This window comes from Trachurus trachurus (genome assembly GCF_905171665.1).
Source record: "Trachurus trachurus genome assembly, chromosome: 17".
Lineage (NCBI taxonomy): Eukaryota > Metazoa > Chordata > Actinopteri > Carangiformes > Carangidae > Trachurus > Trachurus trachurus.
In genome coordinates, this window is record NC_139900.1 from 31,388,387 (window position 1) to 31,408,474 (window position 20,088).

Genomic DNA, 20,088 nt, shown 5'->3' on the forward strand with positions numbered 1-20,088 from the left:
AGTCCTGAAATAAATCCTTTTCATGGTTTCACACTTCAGCTTTTGTTTTTTTCTGTTTAAAATCTGTTGATTCCACTCTCAATCATTCTGGAGGTCGTACTTTGCTGCTGATGAATTGTGTTGTTTTGTCCACCCCAGGCTAAGTAACATCCCTGTCTACAATGAAGTACAACAGCACAAAACATTCATCTTAGGAAGTGACTTAACAAAACTTTGTGATACGGACGGAGTATTACTTTCATCCCAATAGTTACTCTGGAGCCAACACAACATTATTTTGTAGTGGGGTCATGTGACTCATTGGGTTTTTAATGAGATCACCAGGTATTTTATGTAGAATCAAACGCTTAGTGAGATAAAACATTGTAGGATGACGAGGTTGATCAAATACACATACACTATTTTTTTATTGCACTATTAACAGTTTCGCTTCACTCCATTAAATCCTATCATGTGATATCAATATTGTGACAAAGTCATGCTGTGATACGGAGTTACATCCATATTACCACACCCCTACTACCAAATATCTGAGGTTAGGGTGATGGAATAGTTTATAGTAACACATTTTCTGTTTGGGTGACATGACAGAGAAAATCTACCAATTCCATATCTTCAGATGTATACGGCCACTATGGACATTTTAATATATTTAATGTGTGACTGCATCAGTGTGATTGTTGCAGGTGTTTACTCATTTGGTTTGGTTATTTTATCCATATCAGTTTTACCTTTTCAAGACTTTTAACTAGCGTGTCTCACCGCCACCTGAGGTTATAAAAAATCTGGGAATGATCCCTTCAAAGTTTTGGTACTCCGAATACCCGTAGGCTTTATTATAAAAGAAATATTTGATAAAACAATCAACACTTTCAGACAAGAAGCAAAAGTTAACTGTTTCCAAAAAGAGGCCCATAAGCGTCAAAACACTAAACAAAAGATAAAATATATAAAGAGGTGACAAAATCTCACAACACAAGCTTAAAAAAGGAAAGCAAGCCCTCTTCCAGTTCTAACTGATTACAGTTGTAGAGGCAAAAAAACATAAGGGGACTTTAAGCAATGTGACAAAGCAAGAGAAACTGTTTGTCAGTATTGGACAAAAAGGACTTGACAGTCAAGTGTTGTACATTCCTGCATGAAAAATCAATACATTTCAAACACACTTAACATTTGACATTTTCCCCAGTGGAGAGAAACACCTTCAAAAGCAAAATGGAGGGATAATGTAGGAAAAGGTTGGACGGGCCCCTCAGTCGCTGACATCCATGTCCTCTTCGTGGTGATCGTCGGCTCCGTTGACTTTGGCCTGCTTCACGGGCCGAGCCGTACCGTTGCCTTCTACTGAGCGAGGGGACAACGCAGAGTCGTCCGAATCCTTCCTGTCCTCTCTCTCCTTCTCGCTGTCGTAGCCTTGTTCCTCCTCGTCGTAATCCCTGGTGATCTGCCAGAGGAAACCGGCGGATGTGACATTTTAAAGCGTTACTGCCTCCGGCCCTGGTTTACATCAGAGTAGATGTTCTGAATGTGTAAGCGTGAAAGTTTTTCAAATTCACTACAACCAACCTTGACGTCTCCTTTCTCGCCGTCTGGTTTCCTCTCCCGCTCTTTTTCTTTGTCTTTACTCTTCTTTTTCTTGCTGGTGGAGAGTTCACGTTCCTCACGACTGCGGTCTTTATCGCTCCTGCGGTCTCTGTCTCTCTCCTTATCTCTTTTCTTCTCCTTCTTGTGTCTGTGGAGGGAGCAGAGCAGAAGTCCTCCATGTCACAAAATGTCCAGAATGTACCAAGCATGAAGTCATATGATCTGATGGACCGATTTTCATTAAATATTCAAAAGATTCAGGAACTGCTACAGGCCAACTATTTTGTTTTGATTGAAAACTTTTTTCCCCCCCATCGGGGTTCAAGATGGAGTCCCGGAATAACGCATACAACAAAAAGGACTGATGACAAGGTGCAGGCCTCGCTCAGCATTTATGCAGGAAATAATATCCAGCAGGAAATGAAATCGGTGACCCACAAGAAAAAGGTCTACGCCAAAATATCAACATGAACTTTGCATACTCTTCCCAGGACTTCAGGTCACAACAATGGGCCACAGGGACTTTTAGCTCCTACTTAGCTCAGATCAAACAAATACAACAGAGTTCGTTCAAACCAAATCAAACATGATGGGTGCTTTCATGTCTATTATGACTGAAATGTTGTCTTCTTCTGGGTCTTAAAATATGCATACTATGATTAACTGTATTAACTACAAATGTCAACACACCAACCTTCGAAGTGATGGAGACCTGGAGCTTCTCCTTTTAGGGGACTTTTTAGGAGTTCGGCTGCCGCTGCGACTTCTCCTGCGTCTCCTGTGCAGCACAGAACTGAGGTTAACACAGTGTCGTGACTGGAGACTGACGATTGACAAGTTATTGGACTTACATTCTGCTGGAGCACATAACAACTCCAGGCTGTACTCACCTGCTCACGCTGCGTGATCTCCTGGCTGTGCTGTAGCTTTTGGGGGGTGTTTTAGATCTTCTTCTGCCGGAGTCGTCCTTCTTTCGATCTCTAAAGAAATGAAATGTTTTAAAAATGTCCGACAGGCTGTTGATCTGAGAAAGAGGGCTAAAGGTTGAGGTTTTAAACAGTTAATCCACCTGGATCTGCTTCGCGTTCGCCTGCTTCTGTCTTTGGAGTGGCTGCGTCTCCTGCGAGGGCTTTTGGAGCGCCTCCTGCTTCTCGAGCCTGATCGTCTTTTCGATCGGCTTCTGGATCGCCTGCAAACAAACATTCAGACCATTTTACTTGCTGCATTTCTACAACGTTTCTCTTTCAATCATTCACATCATAGGCGGAAAATTTTACCTGTGTCTTGAACGTGATCTGGACCACCTCCTCCTGGACCTGGACCGAGAACGCTTCTTTTTGCTCTCCTTGTCTGCAGGGCAACAAAACCAGACATTGTTTGATGATTTTCAAGGTAAAACAGTTTCGACACAAGGTAAGGTAGAAAAATGCTGCAATCACTGCAATGCAGAAATAACAGTTTCAAAATGCAACGTCAACATCCTGGCAAGAAAGTCCTGGTCCTGCTTTTGTGCACTCACTTCCAGGTTCGATAGCAGCAGAAATGAGCGACTGAGCCTCTCTGACTCTCTTCATGGCCTCTTCGATTTCTTTATTGGATGTGTCGGCCTTCAAGCCTGGGTTCAGGTTTAATCCAGCAGCCAGGGGATTCAGTCTAAACAAAGGAATTATCATTAATTCACCTGCAACGCCGCCAAATGTGTTATTCAAAATGCTTTCAAACACAATTTACAGACAATGAAGGAAGATATTTACACAAACATACTTTGGATCTGTCATGAACTTCAACAGCTGATCAGCAGCCTGTGAGAAGACAGTGGAAGTAAGGATGAGTTTGCATTGATCTATAAGAGCGAACATGCTGCATTTTAAACGATGAAGATTTTAGGAAATAAAACTAATCATTGTCATTCAAGATGACCTCTCACCTGTGGATTCATACTGGGTCCTGGGAAGCCAAACGCAGCCATTGCATCCATGTTCGGAGCACCAAAAGGATTCCCTCCCATCTGGAACATGAGGGGAGAAGAAAACCCACGTTAAGCTTATTGTTTACATCTTGACATCTTCTATGTGTTCGTGTACTGTGCTGATGTTAAAATGTGGAAATAGGGGCGGTGTTTAGCTCAGTTGGTAGAGCAGCCTCCCCATGTGTTGAGGCTACAGTCCTCACTGCAGGCAGCCCCAGTTCAAATCCTGCATCGAGCGGCCCTTTCCTGCATGTCACTCCCTCTCTCTCTGCCTCCCCATTTCCTGTTTCTCTTTCTCTCTCTCTCTCTACTGTGCTTTTCATTATAAAAGGTTAAAAAGCCCCAAAAATATGCTTTAAAAAAGTGGAAATAATGGAGCTGACAGCTGTGGCCATGGATCACTATTTCAGTTCAAACCCGTAATCACACAAGAACAACATTACCCACAAATAACAAGGGAGAGTTTTCAAATGTGAAAGCTGAGACAGGGGAAAAAGGGAACAAAACTTGCAAGACAAAAAACAACAACTTTTGAGGTGAGTGTGTTTTGTCGACTGTTGTAAGAGCAAGTTGATGAATGAATTGTAAAACTCAACAACAGTGTATTTTACGGCTGATCAACAATTAATTCACTCATTAACAGTTAGGATGGGGTCTTACATGTGGATTGGGGATGGGGTTGGGTGTTGGAAGAAGTCCTCCTCCTGGCAGAATTCCTGCAACAGCATTTGCTGGCGCCAACAGTGACAAAGCTTTAGCCTCATCTGGAATAGATCCTACAGGAAAGTAAAATCAGGCATTAGTAGAGAACTACATCTTCTCACAGACACACACACACAAGCATCAACTACAGAGAGACATTGGGAAAGACTTCACACTGCATTTCTTCAAATTAGGTTCAACAGAATGGTTACCTTACAGATCAGAGAAGAATTCCCTTTAATTCAACAAAATCATTGCAGTGACATAACTCTAGCTGGAATAAATCACACTACTCCAATGAACACTGCCAAGAATATATCACCTGAACGTGTTTTTTAAGTCATGAACCAAACGTTAGCAAGCACAGCTGCTTCTCCAGTTGGGTGTGCCCTCAATTTTCATTTAGACGTTTACTGAAACAAGCGACTCACGCTGGCGGCTTCGCTACTAAAAGCACACAGAGAAAAATCGAGATACACACAACAAAGAGAAATTTAGGGATTTGGCAAGAACACTACACAAGCTATCAGTGTCTACTTACCAAAACACATTTCAGAGGATAAAGTGGTTTATACACTAAATGGCAATAACAGAATTAAGGGTAGGTAGCGTGCCTTTTGTACATCATTATTCTAGCATACCTTACCTGTCACTGCATCAATTAGGATGACTGCTTTGATCAATCTGCACTACCACAGTCCAATTAAAGAATAACTGCATCATCTTTATTTGAAACATGCCTCTTCTGTTCTTTTAAAAATGGCCCACAATTAAAAAAAATAAAAACACCTCATAATCATAAATCCACCCATACAAACAACTCCTTCACATAAATACGGACACACAGTGATGACAACATTTAAACAAAGAAGCACACTGGAGAGAGAAATTGCTGCAGGAGACAAAACTGTTGGGTGGTATTTTCAGCAGGGCCTGGTATACAGGACTGGCTGAGCCAGGAAAAAGAACTGTAAAACACAACAACAAAAGAAGACCACTGTTAAAGAGAATATTACCAACACTGTGTCATGTCGGGTGGGCATCTTAGACAACTCATGACGAGATGGAGTTAAACCGTTATATCAAACAACCAATCATTGACTAGTGTTCCTTTATTTATAGCCCCACACTTTGCTCGACTATTGGAATAATGTGAATTGACTTAGTAAGCCTGTTCAGTCTCAGCAAGCCTGTGGTATTGAGGTTTTGGCAAAACTGCTCATAAGCAGTCTTTTATCAAAGCCTTTTCCCACCAGACACAAATCTCTTTTTATTTCAGTTAAATAAATCTTTTTTTTTTAAGAAGAGGCTGGTTATACTCTTGTGTTACTGTCAATAAATTCCATGAAAAAAACAAAAAATTACTATGACTTTGTCCATCTGTCAGTTCTGTCTGACAGTGGTGGATTAATACATATTTTGGTGCAGTAGCAACTATTTTCAGCAGCCGGATGGCGCCTCTGGCACTTACTCAAAATAAACTGCAGTGCCAAGTGCTCATTGTAATGAATAAACATGTCACCCTGTGCAACGGTGTGGCTCCCTGATGTGCTTTTAAAAATGTGTTTTTTGGACAACAGTCTGTTTGTCTTTTACATGAGATCTGGTGACAAAAAGAAGAAGAAAGAAAAATCAAGCGTATTTCCAGCCTCATCTGTGAAAGGAACAAAGCTTTAGCCATAAAATGAATGGCGAAGCAGAATTCAAAAGTGTTGCAAAATAGTGCAGAATAAGCACCGGTTCAGGCTACGTCCTTCAATTCTGACCTTTATGGTCTAAACTAAACCACCTGGAAAAAGAGCTGGACAAAAGGAAAGAGAAGGAGAGGGCAAAGAAAGAATAGAGGACACAAAAAGAGAGGGATGGGGGCTTGAATGCTTGCTGGCCTTTGCAAATGTCTACAATCCCCTGTTGGCAGGCAGAGGACCACTTTCAGCCATCAACGAGGGGGCTGCTTTTGCCTTCTTCACTACAAAAATCACACACACACACATACACACACACACACACACAAATAACAGAGAGAAGTTTAACAGTGGATAGTCCAATATGGGGGAGAAAATAAAATGCATGTGGTTAAGAGTTTAAACACAACTTCACTTCTGTAACTTTGAGGGTGTCTGCAGCGCCCACAGCTTGGGAACGTTCAACTCCTAGTCTGTGACGCAGATTTTGGTATCCTGCACTTTCTACATGCAGAGCAAGACACACACAGCTCGACATATGCATATTTTTCAAATGTTAATTCCAGTTTATGAGGAGAATTGCATTGTGGTGATAAAAACAGATATGGCATGTGCTACGACAGCATACCAACTAAACTCACATAAACAGAGCAGGCTGAGCTGACTTGTGCACTTCACAAATAGGATGGATGATTTTTTTTATTTTGCTATTATTTTATATTGTCACTGTTCAGGCATCATGCCATTCAGTCATCAAGAACCGCTCATACATGTAGAATAACTAAGAGACAAACCTTCAGCAAACGGCACCACGATCAAGGCTCTGTCCACAAACACAGTGTTGGTCAGATGTTGGGACACTCCGACGGACTCCGGCTCCTGGAACTTCACAAAGCAGACCCGCGACGTCACCGGCATCGGAGAATCACTGTGGAGGAAGCCCAACATGTTACAGGAGCCCAAACATGTATACAACAGTTTATGTAAAATGTAAATCAATCATAAACATGATTGTCATCATTATAAAAAAGTATCTATCATAGGCAGAGTTTGAGCAAAAGTGTAAAATGTCCCATCACTACAACAGGCCAAGATCAATGCTGTCAGATGGAGTTTGAGTTTTAGATTTCATTTAGTGTGTAAGTGATCATAGTGTAGACAAAACACAAGATGAAAAGTGGTTAGTGTGTAAAAAAAAAATGAGGAGGAGGTGGTGTCAATAGTCAAATTTGTACAACCACAAGTCGAAATCGATTACACTGTCTGCAGAGTATTTAACAAGAAATATGTTACTCAGTAAATCAAAGTGCACTGGTTCTTGAGTGTAAATTGTCATGTTTTGCTGCTTTTCTCTTTTAGGTTTTTGACCAGTGATCAGACAAAAATCAGACTCTGGAGGAATTAATCCAAAACAGGTAACTCACTAGTCAGAACATTCAATAGATAGTTAATTGTGACACCGCACAAAACTAAGACACGTACTCATGCAAAGCAGGAGGGAATTATCGGACAATTAGTGTGATCGACACTAGTTTCTATATATTTATTTTATATGAAAGCTATAAAAAAAATTTAATGTAAAAGAAAACAAATACTCTACTAATCATGTACTCGTCGCCTCTAACATATCATTGCAAACTATACTTACAGGCCAATTTGCAGACATTGTGATGCACCTGTGTTCAATCACATATCGATTAGTCAAATCAATTTAACGTCAGGTAAGATTAGGTTACTGTTAGCCGTATCTGTAGCTAGCACAGCACTGGCCTATGTCCTCGTCCCTACCGATGTTTGGCACCAACCCAGCTACTGTTTATTTATCTTCGTGAACCAGCGGCTGATGAACTAACTCACTCTGGAGGAAACAACTTGAGCTCCTCGATGGTTCCCAGAAACCCGAACAGCGTCCTCATCTGCTCCGACGACGTGCTCGGCGACACGTTCGTCACCTGGACCACCTTCGTGCTGTAACTCATCTTCCCAAGAAAGAAAGAAAGAAAGAAAGACAGAAAAAAAAACGATTCAACTAAAAACACACCGTTAATAAACCGCTGAGATCTGACAAACCCGACGGCTCCCTGCTCGTTGATACAGCGAGTTATCTGAGGGTAATTAGCTGGCTAAGTGTTAGTTCGCTCTGAACTACAACAACAGACTGGTAGTCAGTCAGTCCGCCGCCATGTTCGGTGAATCCTCTTCAACGTGCGCATGCGCAGAGTTTTTAGGTTAAAATAATGTGAACCATAGACTGTGTAAGGTTTACACTTAACTAACGTTTATTTAAAAAATAATAATAATAATAATAAACTGTTCGCAGTTTTTCAAATGTTTGCTTTCGTCTCATTAGTGTTGCGCACCAGCATGTATCTGAGTGATAGGCTACTGTGAAAAAGGTAGGTAAAGTGTTGACCTGCAGTCAGTCACCAACAGAGGGCGCTCTGCCCTCTTCTATGTGTAAATTATTTTTGTTCTATGTGTAACATTTTTTCAAACTTTATTGTTTTCAAAATGTACATTCATTCTCAAACAGGAAAACTGTTGCATTCTTTTTTTCCAAAGACATTACTATTCTTACAATAAAAAAATAGAAAATTAAATCTACAAGGCTTGGCACTGAATAATAAACAGCTATTTTAAATGCATGAAAAAAAATAAAAAATAAAATAAAATAAAAGATATAACACAAGTTGAAGGCATTGTACTTATTGGGACTCTTCACAAATGAACAAATTACATCGTATTGCAATTTCCATCATACCATTAATTTTTTCATTTCCATCTGCCAGTAAATATAAGGAACTAAAATATTTGTTTAGTTCATTTTTAAAACAGATTATTGACGGGGATTTACTTTTCCATTTACAACAGTGTATATGGTATTTGCCCAAAAGTAATACTATATTCAACAAATTTGACATTCCTAAGGGGGCATCATCTTTGAAAAGAAGGATGTGTTCTTTATTAAAGGGTGTGACATTTTCTATTTCATTTTTTAACCAATCAAACACATTTTTCCAAAATAGTGTGACTACTGGACAAGAGTAGAAAAGATGTTCAATAGTTTCACTGTCTATATGACAGAAAGCATATGGCTCCACCTCAAAACCAAATCTCTTTTTCAGTGTTTCTGCAGATGTGTAAACAAAGATGAAGTAGGAAAGTAAATCAATGTGAAACTCTGACATTGCCTCCACAAGAACGTGCTACTGTTTATTAATGTATTCAGTCTGTGAAGGAAAAAGAAAAAATCAAGAGATTTTACTCTTGTGGAAAACATGAAATGAATGATGTAACTCTGTGACCTCAATATTGTACATAGCTACAAATTTGATCCATTTTGTAGGCCCTAGGCTACTTTGTTTGTGGTGGTGCCTCTTTATTTCTTTAATTTGTTTTTAATGATTTTGAATACATATATGAAGTTTTACTGTTCGTGTGTCAAAACGAGACCAGCAGTTTAATCCAGGATTAAAATAATCACTGGTTGCTTCCCCTGTATTTTATAGTTTCATCAGAAATAATTGCAACATTATACAAATGTGGGAATAATCCCATGGTTTAACACAATATAGGCTACTAAATATTAAAACAGTCTCATGGGGTATTTTGCTGCTTTGAATACTTTTGATACTTCAAGTACATTTTCCTAATCCTGTTATACCTACATATGCCTAGATAGTGTAGTATTACCTTTTTAATGTAAAGGATTTGAAGACCTAAATAGTTCTACATGTATTTTTATTGGACATGTTGCGATTTTAAATAAACCATGCAGTAACAGACACAAAAGAGATGCTATGAACTTACTGTTCTTTTATCCTGGTTGTTATACAGGCTTGCTGTATCCAACATAAATGTGTGTAAGTGTTGGTAATAGATTATTCTTGTAATTTGTGCGGTTGTTGTTGTTTTTTTGGATGCTGACATTTCACTCTTATTTTTTGGGGACAGACATACAGGTTTTTATTCATAGGAAAATAGGAACTCGGGTATCTGACGTGATGTTGTGTCTTGTGTATGAAGTGAATATTTTCTGTACAATTCACTTGCTGATCTGAATCTCATATTCCACATATTCAGCTGCTTTCATCATTTCAGTGAACTCAAACATAAAGTCTGTGGCAAATTAAAAAAAGTTGTAAAGAACAAAAAACAAAAAGTTCATTTTTTTTTTTTTTTTTTTTAGTTTGAGTTAAAATGAGTGAACTTCATGGACACATCTTGGTTGTTGTTGTTGATTTTTTTTTTGTAGCTTTGTTCACATACAGATTTGCTTGTCTTGATTCCCTCCAGCAGCAAAAAATAGCTCTGACCACTGACCCTCAGTTACGTTTTAGTGTTGAGAAAAAAAAAAGAAAACTTTTTGGATTAATCCGTTATCACAAAAATGTTACATGTTGCTGATTAAACCCGACCCACGTGTCCACCAGCCACACCACAACCCTGCCCCTGACAGACCTGTGTCTGGAGGAACTCTCCCTGCTAATGGTGTTTTTTCCCAGGAGGAACAATATAGCATTTGTCTTCATGCCTACGTCGGACATAATCCCCACACCCTAGATTATAGCTGCACTGAGACAAGCAAGTGAAGGCTTTTTTTTGTTCAGAATAAAGAACAAGTGGCCGCATTTCAACCAGATTGTATTGTGTGCAACAGTCTTTGTACAATAGCACCTAATAATAGCTGTGAGGGTTCAATGTTTTTATTGTTTCACAATATTTTTCTGCTCGTGCTGTTAATCTTTTGCCTCAGAAAATAATTCAACTAAAATTAGACAATAGTAATGTCCTGAAATAACATTACAGTGTTGATCTCAATGGTTCTTGTTATAAATGTATAACATTTAAAATTTTAAAGTGTAGGCTTTAATTGATACATATGACCAAAGCCTTTTATTTGTATTGCTTATTAATGTGAATTGAATATATTGTTAATTACTGAATTTTCATCCAGGCCCAATTTGTGCTATTATTTTTAACCCTCAGCACATTGGCGATATTGTCAAATATACTATACTTAGTATGACTCAGCATGACTATATCTTGAAGCACTAAATCTGAACAAGTGATACAGCTGAAAAGAAAATCACATGTACAGTTGCAACACAATTTGAAAAGCGTGGTTCACTGTGATAAATATTCTCTGCAATAAATCCGGTTTCAGAGGGGCAGCCATTGAGCCATCTAGCAGAGGATATTGGCACAATGGGATTCTTGTTCACGTTGCGACGTGATTGGCCAGGAGAAAGGTTTACAGAGCAAATTGCAGTGACTGTGACGGCGCCCAGACGAATAAATACCCTCAAATCCATGGGGAGATCAGAGGCTTGCAGTTCAGAAGTGACCAGGGGTTCTGCTAAGAGTTGTTTCGTGTGTGTGTGTGTTGTTACTGCGAGAAGGAAACATGGTCAGCCGGTGAGTTTCTCAAGATTTATAACTATGGGGGACAATGTACTTCTAAAGCAGTGGCAATTTCAGCTTTTATAAATACATTCATATTTTAGACCTTGTATAAACTTTCTGAAATGTGACCCTGTGACCTTGTGTAGTTGGTGTGTCGGCAGCTGATGGGGCTCCTGTGGGATTTAAAAGTTCACACACATGAACTCCACAACCTAATGCTGCCTTTTGTGATTTAAACTAACTCATATTTCACTTGCTAGAAATTTCTTCCAGTACAATTTCCTTGGCTTTGATGTTTGTTGATGTCTTTGCTTTCCGATGACAGATTTGAACACCCAGCTGGTGGCTACAGGAAGATTTTTGAGACATGCGAGGAGCTGTCTGAGTGTCTTCCAGCAACAGTCACAGGTTTGTTTGCATCTCTCAGACAGAAATAGACTGCAGGCAAATGATTCTTTGACATTCGTCTACCAGTCGCACCGTTAGGCAAATTTACTTGTGGCTTTTTATTCTTTCCTCTGAGAGCACATAAGTGGCACCAAAAGCAGACTCCTAATGCAGCTTTCCAATGTTATTTTTTAAAGAACAGTCTCTCATTTATGTTCATCATGTTTTACAGGAAGGATTCCTTCATTCCTGAAGGGAAGTCTTCTCCGTTTGGGACCGGGGCTTTTCGAGGTTGGAGATGAACCCTTCTATCACCTCTTTGATGGCCAGGCCCTAATGCACAAATTTGACTTCAAGAATGGTCAGGTCACCTACTTCCGAAAGTAAGAATCTAAGGACAGCACCACAGCTCCACCATTGCCCTAGTTGAGCAAAGAATTGTTCATTTTCCAATAATCTTTTTCACCTTGGAGCTTTGAAACTATTGGTTTCCATGATGCATCAAAATCAACCTGTAAAGATTTGAAATATGTTTGAGATCAAGGTTCTTGTCTCTATGTTGTGGTCTGAACTTGATGGAGGGATGGTGCATAGGAACACTTCACATTTTAAGGCAGATCAAAATTATTCACTATAAATATTTTTCTCTTAAGTCTTGCGCATACGTTGTTTGACACTAGCCTTAGCAGAGGTCTGTGCCCCTCTAGTTTTGCTGTGTCATAGTTGTCTGGAGACTCTATAAGAAGACTTTTCACAAAAGGTTTTATGACCACCATGAGATAATACCACAACTTAAACAACAATTTAAAAAAAAAGAGAGAGAGAGAGAGAGAGGAATATGAGCTTCAAGTTTCTGCATGGTGTGTAGAGGAGGTAAGATTTCAGATTTGTAGAGAAACACAGGACCTCTGCTCCGAACAAAAGATTCATTTTTGTCAAGTCACTGTAACACAATCAATGATTCAGCAGCTGAACCTATTATTAGGATATATTCATACATCTTCTCAGGGTACTGAGCAATGACATTTCAACAAGTTTATATCTGAGGTTTTGGAATTAAATTCCTCATTTGTCAATCTCTCCCTCTGTCTCAGGTTTGTCAGAACAGACGCTTACGTACGAGCCATCACAGAGAAGAGGGTGGTGATCACCGAGTTTGGGACATTTGCATATCCTGATCCCTGCAAAAACATTTTCTCCAGGTGGGTTGCACACAGACACAAACACTTAAATCTTAATGCAAGATATTTTGTTTTTACATTTACACTATAATCTCCAGACTTTGTCTTGCATCACCTCACACTTCAACAACAGCTTTGTGTGAAATCTCTCTCTTTTTTTTTTTTCCTATTGCAGGTTTTTTTCTTACTTCAAGGGTGTTGAGGTCACAGACAACTGCCTGGTGAATGTCTACCCTGTTGGTGAGGACTATTATGCCGTAACAGAAACCAACTACATCACTAAAGTTAACCCTGACACCTTGGAGACACTGAAGAAGGTATGTTATGTTACTATAAATGCATCACTGAACCTTAACTTCACAACAGCATGATTCCTTAAATTTAAGCACGTTTAATATATTTTTGTTTCATGCGTAGGTTGACATGTGCAACTATATCAACATTAATGGAGTGACAGCCCACCCTCACATTGAGCCTGATGGCACAGTGTTCAACATTGGAAACTGCATGGGCAAAGGAGCAACACTGGCTTACAACATTGTGAGGACCCCACCCACACAGAAAGGTTGGTATCACTTGGATAAGCCGGTGCATATTCTCATTTGCCCAGGTCATAGTATTTCAAAGGAGGTTAAATCGAAAGCAACTGGACTATAGTTATATATAAAAAAGTATCACTTGGATGCAACAAGTAGCAGCTTTAAGTGATCAACACTTAGAGACTTTTTCTTTCTCCCATAGATAAGTCTGATCCCATTGAAAAGTCCAAGGTGGTGGTGCAGTTCCCCAGTGCTGAGCGGTTCAAGCCCTCCTATGTGCACAGGTGTGTCTTTTTTTGTGTCAGTAATCCACTGGGTGCAGGGCTGTTGCTAGGAATTTTGGGCCCCCTTAAAGAATACTAAAGTGGGCCCCTACCCCCTAACTTTTCCATTTTTTTCCTTATTCTACGTATGTATTAACATTTTTTATTTAGCCTACTTTTTTGATGCTAATGCAGCAACTATGAGTATTAGTCAGGGTCTTAATCAGTCATACAAAGATTAGACTACTGGGGTTTTTGTGGTACCTACAGGGCGCTGGGCCCCTAGAATCATCATCACCTTTCTCCCCTATACAACGGCCCTGACTGGGTATGTTAATTCTCCACGTCGTCATAGAAAGTCTTTAACATTCTCTCCTTATCAATCGTCAGCTTCGGGATGTCAGACAACTATTTTGTCTTTGTGGAGACACCAGTGAAGATCAACCTGCTCAAGTTCCTGAGCGCCTGGAGCATCCGAGGCTCCAACTACATGGACTGCTTCGAGTCCAATGAGAGCCAAGGAGTAAGTTCTTCCCCGTAGATTCATACCTTTTTATGATTTGAAAATATCGTCAGCTCACCTCCTAAAATCTCTCTTTTTATAGACCTTGTTCCACATCGCCAAGAAAGACCCAGGAGAGTACATTGACCTGAAGTTCAAAGGAGCACCCATTGGCATGTTTCATCACATCAACAGCTACGAGGACCAAGGATTCATCGTTGTTGATCTGTGTGCTTGGAAAGGGTAACCGGATCACTTTCATTTAAGCCTTCTCACATATCACTCCATCGATGTTGGTGTGTTCGTGTTGCTCACTGGTTCTTTCCATCTTGCAGATTTGAGTTTGTTTACAACTACCTCTGGCTGGCCAACCTGAGAGCCAACTGGGACGAAGTGAAAAAGGCGGCCATGATGGCGCCCCAGCCGGAGGTCCGCAGATACGTCATTCCCCTGGATGTCCACAAGGTGAGTCATCAGTCCTCCATATTTACATATTCTCAAATTTGTCTTTTAAAGACATATGTTTTTTTGTATGTATTTGGTCTTATCTTATCATGGATTTGATGTAGGAGGAGCAGGGGAAGAACCTGGTCAGTCTGCCGTACACCACAGCCACAGCAGTGATGCATGCCGATGGGATGATCTGGCTGGAGCCCGAGGTGCTGTTCTCTGGGCCTCGCCAAGGTGCTAACACAACAATCAAACAGTGGACACAATGAAGTTCAATGGAGAATATCTTCATTATTTAACACTTGTAATATGTGTTTTCTATGTGTGTAGCGTTTGAGTTCCCTCAGATCAACTACAGCAGGTACGGAGGGAAGAATTACACATACGCCTACGGCCTGGGTCTCAACCACTTCATCCCAGACAGGGTATGTGGACAAAAGGCCTTTGGTCAAAAATGATCCAGGGTGTGTAAAATAAACTGTTTCTTGAACTGATTTTGTTTTTCCCACTTGTATGCAGATCTGCAAGTTGAATGTTAAGACCAAGGAGACCTGGGTGTGGCAAGAACCAGACTCCTACCCCTCAGAGCCTCTGTTTGTCCAGACTCCAGATGGGATAGATGAGGATGATGGTACGTCAGTAGCAATAGAAACTATAAATTTAACATTTCACAGCGTTAAATGATAGAAACTGTGTCATGATATTTGCGTGTTGTGCCCGACAGGAGTGCTGTTGACCATCGTGGCTGCACCCGGCTCCCAGAGACCAGCGTATCTCCTCATCCTCAACGCCAAGGATCTGTCCGAGGTCGCCAGAGCAGAAGTGGAGTGTAACATTCCCGTCACTTTTCATGGGATGTACAAACCCTGATCACGCATCGCTCAGGAAATCAAGAGTAGTCGGCCATTACAGGGTTAAACACTGCTTCCCAGTATTAGGATAAATAGAGACTAAATGTGACATTGTATCAGAAAAAATAAAGCTTTTTATCAGGAGAAATGATTGTATGTCTTCATTTGCAGGAAACTCAGGTTGTTAAAGAAAATAAAAGTGATTGTGGAAATGTTGTGTATATCTGAATTTGTCCCAGCTTGAATGTACTATGGCTCAGAAATATCAGAAATGGTTTTAACAAAAGATGTAGATTTTAATATTTCATGGGTGGAGAAATAAACTCATCAAGATCAACACATTGCTGGTTTGAATTGATCTGTAATAATAATACAGTGGCAATGTTTTTGATCTCAGGCCGAACCATGCATGGAGCTGAATATTTACTGGATTTACTGGACCAAAAACTAAATTCCTCTCAGCCTGAGGTCTGATGTTGACCCTGTGCTCTGATCTGCCTGTTTGAATCAGACAAAAAAAGATGTTTTGTTTTTGACATTGTAGCATTTTTCTTTTAGAGCAAGCAAGCGTTCCAACCGACGCTTCTACAAACACAAGCTCTGCCAATAATCATTCATCTTGAATTCTTGAGATATTTGCAGAGATTTAATATGTTGCCACACAAAATCTCATTACGGCCATTTGAACAAGTGACCTTTCCACGTCTGTCCTTATTGTGTTGCTCAAAGTTGTCTTTGAATCTAATCTCAAAAGTAAAAGCATGCAGATCTTGCAACACTGCTAAGCTGATTAACAGTGTCAGTGCTTAATCTGGAAAGAAAGAAAGGGCATGTTGCAATCAATTATTATTTTTAAGTGCATAAACATGACTACGTGGTTCTTACATACAATGCCACAACCCACAGTAAACCTCTGTGTGTGTAAGGACCGTGTACGTAACTAAGACATACCGGTATATCATCTTGTGTTGACAGGGATAAATGAAGATTTCCCTCCTGTGTTTGTAATTAAAAGTCCTATCTCAGATCTTCATAACACATTTACTCCACATCTGATGCAAACCAGGGGAATATAGTGGGTAAACGTTGCTAATATGGTTTGGGCTCGGTTGCTACATCAGTCAAATGGAGAACCCTGATTACACCGTCACGTTTTCCACTCCGCTGCCAGAATCTAGGATCGCTCTAATGAAAGGCTCAAAGAAATATTTTGCAATCGTGTGTTCTGTAATCTCTCATTTTAGTAATCACAGGGTCACAAATCTGTGACAAAAATGTGCTTTTAGTCCACTTCACACACTGATCCCAACAGATTTTTATTTTGTGTGTGTGTGTGCACGGATGAGGATGACTGCCTGATCTTTCAACAAAAAAACAAAAAAAACAAAATGTGTTTTTCAGTTTATTATTATCTTTTTAACATGAGGGCATCTCAGCCTTCCGAAATGAAAGAAATAAATCAAGATTACAGGAAATATTAATTTTCAGAATAAACTTAAGTCAAAAAACACAGCAAAGGAAAGGCTCAATGGAAAACTTGATATCTCGGGTTTTAACTATCACACCATAAGAGAGGTCTCTCACACTGTAATTCAGCCGGGACAGAGGTTTGCACAACCAGACGTCAGCCAGTGGAATAGTTTTAGACATACACAGTGGGTTTTACACAAATGAACAAACAAAAAAAGTGAAGGTAAAAGATAAAACACAGGTAACAGAGAGACAGTCACACTTCCACCAAACAAGTCCACATAGTAAAACAATGATATTTGTAACTACTGCAACAGTGAATGGAAATAAAGCAACAAAAACATTCACTGTAATGTAACAAAACAAAAAAACTGTGACGTATAACAAAGAAAGTGACGTTGTAGTTTTTAAAAGTGTAAAACTCGCCACAAAAGTTGCTGTGTGTCTTTCTTAAAAGGAACAGTTTGACATTTTGGGAAATTAAATCATTTGCTCACTTGCTTCATACAGTAACTAGCTGCGTTTCCATTACAGATTTTCGCAAAATAAAAGCGATATTTCTGAAACTTCGAAAAAGTGCAATTGCTATTTGCGGGTGTTTCCATTGAAAGGTATTTTGCGAATGAGCCTTAATCATAGACTGTAAAAAGAATGGACGTAGCACCCGTGACGTCACCCATTGGTTTGGGGGAGTCTGTTTTGTGCCGCTACTACGGGGGTTTGAACTGCGCCATGTTGGATTTGACTTGCCATATTTGGAGCGGTGGGCCGAGAGCCCGCCCACTGGCCTCGAAGCAGCGGTCTCCGGACCTGTCACTCAACGTTTCCGCGCCCTAATTGGCCAGAATTTTAACCTAATAACAGTAAAACGGTAGAGTTTTAAAAAAATTCACCCCCCTCAGAGTGTGTGCGGGGGTAGAAACTATCGGTTGAGACCAAAAAACGTAATGGTACCAGGCTTTTAACATGTTTATTGAGGACGTAAAATCGGCGATTTTAACATGGGGGTCTATGGGGAATGCTCCCTTCTGGTACCAGCCCCCAGAGGAAGCCGGGGGGATTGCAGTTTTTTGAACGCGGAAGTGAGCTTCACTTCTCAGACCGACAACTGCCCCCTTGGCCTTAATGCGTCTTGCGTTTCTATGGTGACGGCACAGCGATCTCAGCTGCCGACAGCTGTTGCTGTTATTGTTTTTAACAAAGACAAAAACAGCGCTTGATTGCTGAAAGGCAAAGCCCGTGTGGCGCCGGCAGCGGCCACAAATAAGGGCGCACTCACACGGGCCAGTTGTTCCGTGCTGAAGCCCGAATGCCCCCTCCTCTGTCCCCCGCTGGCCCGCACTCACACCACCTCCAACCCAAGCCGCTCAAGCACGGTTGCCTCCGTTGATATAGAGGGACTATTTGTTTACCAACACGGTGGATGGTGGCGCGCTTTAACCTGACTGCAGAAAGAACGGAGCCTTTTAACACCAGAGGTGATGAGGCGCTGACAACAATATAGGTGGTTGTGTCCACACACCCGTACTGGTTTATGTGACGGGGTGTTCACACCAAACGCGATGAACGCGATTTTTTCACGCGACAAATGAGAATCCGTCGCGCTATCGCTCATGTTTTGACGCGTGACCGATTTGTGTAAATTCGCGTCATCGCGTCCCCCCCCCCCCCCCCCCCCCCCCCTCCCCTCCCCTCCCCTCCCCTCTACTGTCAATCCAGCTAACAGGACGGATTTAAACTCATTTTACCGTAGGCTTGACAATGGACGAGGTGAAGCTGATCCTTGACGACCTGGTCCTGGTGGAGCAGGTAAAAAAAAACTCCGCTCAGCCCCGTTTACGTATCGCGTCGCGGCCGTTGTGTTGCTCAGTTTGAGGACTTGCTTGCTAGGGTTGGTGCCAGGATCTCCAGGCAGGACACCAACTAAGTTAAAGTTTTACAGGCGCTTCATTTCAGCTGCGGAGTGCCTGTCCATCTGTCCCCGGTGAGTAGCAGTGTATTGTTGTGTCAGAATCTCAACGCTGATAGACTGTCGCGTCACGGCGTCACGCGATGTCGCCGCAAAAGTTCAATATTTTCAACTCGCGCGACGCGATTTTCGCGTCTAATCGCGTCTGTGCATTGACTTTACATGTAATCTCGACGCGCGACAACGCAGCATCGCGTTTGGTGTGAACACCATTTCGGTGCAGGAGGGAGTGGGAGCGTGGATGCGAGCCAGTCTCCTTCAACCATGCACGGAAAAGGGGAATGATAGGAAAGGTTTTTCTAATTTAATGAGAAACAATGCCCAGGTCAGCAATGCATGACAATAAACATGTGGTTCATTTGTCCCCTCAAGTTACATAAACCAACACAGCTGGACACACACAACTCCGGTGACGTGTAGAAAAGCGAAAAAAGTGTTTCCATTACACTTTTGCGATACACGTTTGTATCGATACGTCTCAAAAACCACCTCATGAGAGCGTAAAAACTTTTTAGCGATATTTGAGAGTTTTTTTCGAAATGTAGGTGTTTCCATTACCAGTTTTTCATTTCGATATTTAGGTTTTGCGCATTTCAAGGGGTAATGGAAACGCACCTAATGTCGAGCTGGAGATCGAAGGCGACAAGCTGAGTTCAGCATAAAAACTTCAACCTATCCTCACTCGGCCGTAAAGTTTCTTAATACAGCCTACAAGCTCCACTGAACTCACTAATTCATTCAAGTGAAGACGACAAATTTGGTGTTTTTCTCAAGAAGTTATAGTCAGGTGACAAATTGAAAGGAAAACCTAAGAAATGAGTGGAGAAACGGGATGATACCGACGCCATCAACGGGGCAAAAAGGAGAAGTCTTTGAATGGTTCGATGATTATGTTTATGGTGTGATGTGAATCATATGCGGTGGTCCTCAGTCATCACATCTCAACCTGGGTGAACACCTATGGGAGATTTAGGACCAACATGCGAGGCCGCACTCGTCAAAACACCACATGAAGGAAAATGTTTGCATTAAAGCTTAATGAGACTCTTTGTATGTTTTTCTATCCTTAGATGTGCAACAGCACATAACTCCCTGTAAAACCACAATATTTACTTTACTGTTTGTGCACA

General features: G+C 40.9%; 2 protein-coding genes across 2 annotated transcripts; one reads left to right on the forward strand and one right to left on the reverse strand.

Moving 5' to 3' along the window:
• Positions 1–938: 938 nt before the first annotated feature.
• On the reverse strand, positions 939–8,126 carry LOC311000900 (uncharacterized protein). Its single transcript, XM_083991780.1, has 12 exons — positions 7,798–8,126; positions 6,735–6,868; positions 4,214–4,329; positions 3,512–3,592; positions 3,349–3,386; positions 3,104–3,237; positions 2,862–2,934; positions 2,654–2,773; positions 2,475–2,564; positions 2,279–2,362; positions 1,567–1,732; positions 939–1,444 (listed from the first exon to the last, which is right to left on the reverse strand). Exons 1-12 carry the CDS (start codon positions 7,917–7,919, stop codon positions 1,253–1,255), a joined length of 1,350 nt encoding a protein of 449 aa, XP_083847906.1. The 5' UTR covers positions 7,920–8,126; the 3' UTR covers positions 939–1,252.
• Positions 8,127–11,648: 3,522 nt separating this feature from the next.
• Positions 11,649–15,538, forward strand: rpe65a (retinoid isomerohydrolase RPE65 a; the record flags this gene model as incomplete). Its single annotated transcript, XM_083991779.1, has 13 exons — positions 11,649–11,754; positions 11,966–12,116; positions 12,828–12,935; positions 13,090–13,231; positions 13,332–13,479; positions 13,656–13,737; positions 14,107–14,239; positions 14,322–14,461; positions 14,554–14,683; positions 14,788–14,902; positions 14,999–15,093; positions 15,188–15,299; positions 15,393–15,538. 13 exons carry the CDS (start codon positions 11,649–11,651, stop codon positions 15,536–15,538), a joined length of 1,608 nt encoding a protein of 535 aa, XP_083847905.1.
• Between the last annotated feature and the right edge of the window lie 4,550 nt (positions 15,539–20,088).

What these genes read in the sequence shown, in the direction of transcription:
- LOC311000900 (XM_083991780.1), bottom strand. Translation starts at nt 7,919, where the DNA reads ATGAGTTACAGCACGAAGGTGGTCCAGGTGACGAACGTGTCGCCGAGC. An exon ending in ACCCCATCCCCAATCCACAT is followed by an intron (nt 3,593 to 4,213) that starts GTAAGACCCCAT and finishes CTCATGTTCCAG; the next exon opens with ATGGGAGGGAATCCTTTTGG. An exon ending in AGGTCTCCATCACTTCGAAG is followed by an intron (nt 1,733 to 2,278) that starts GTTGGTGTGTTG and finishes CTCCCTCCACAG; the next exon opens with ACACAAGAAGGAGAAGAAAA.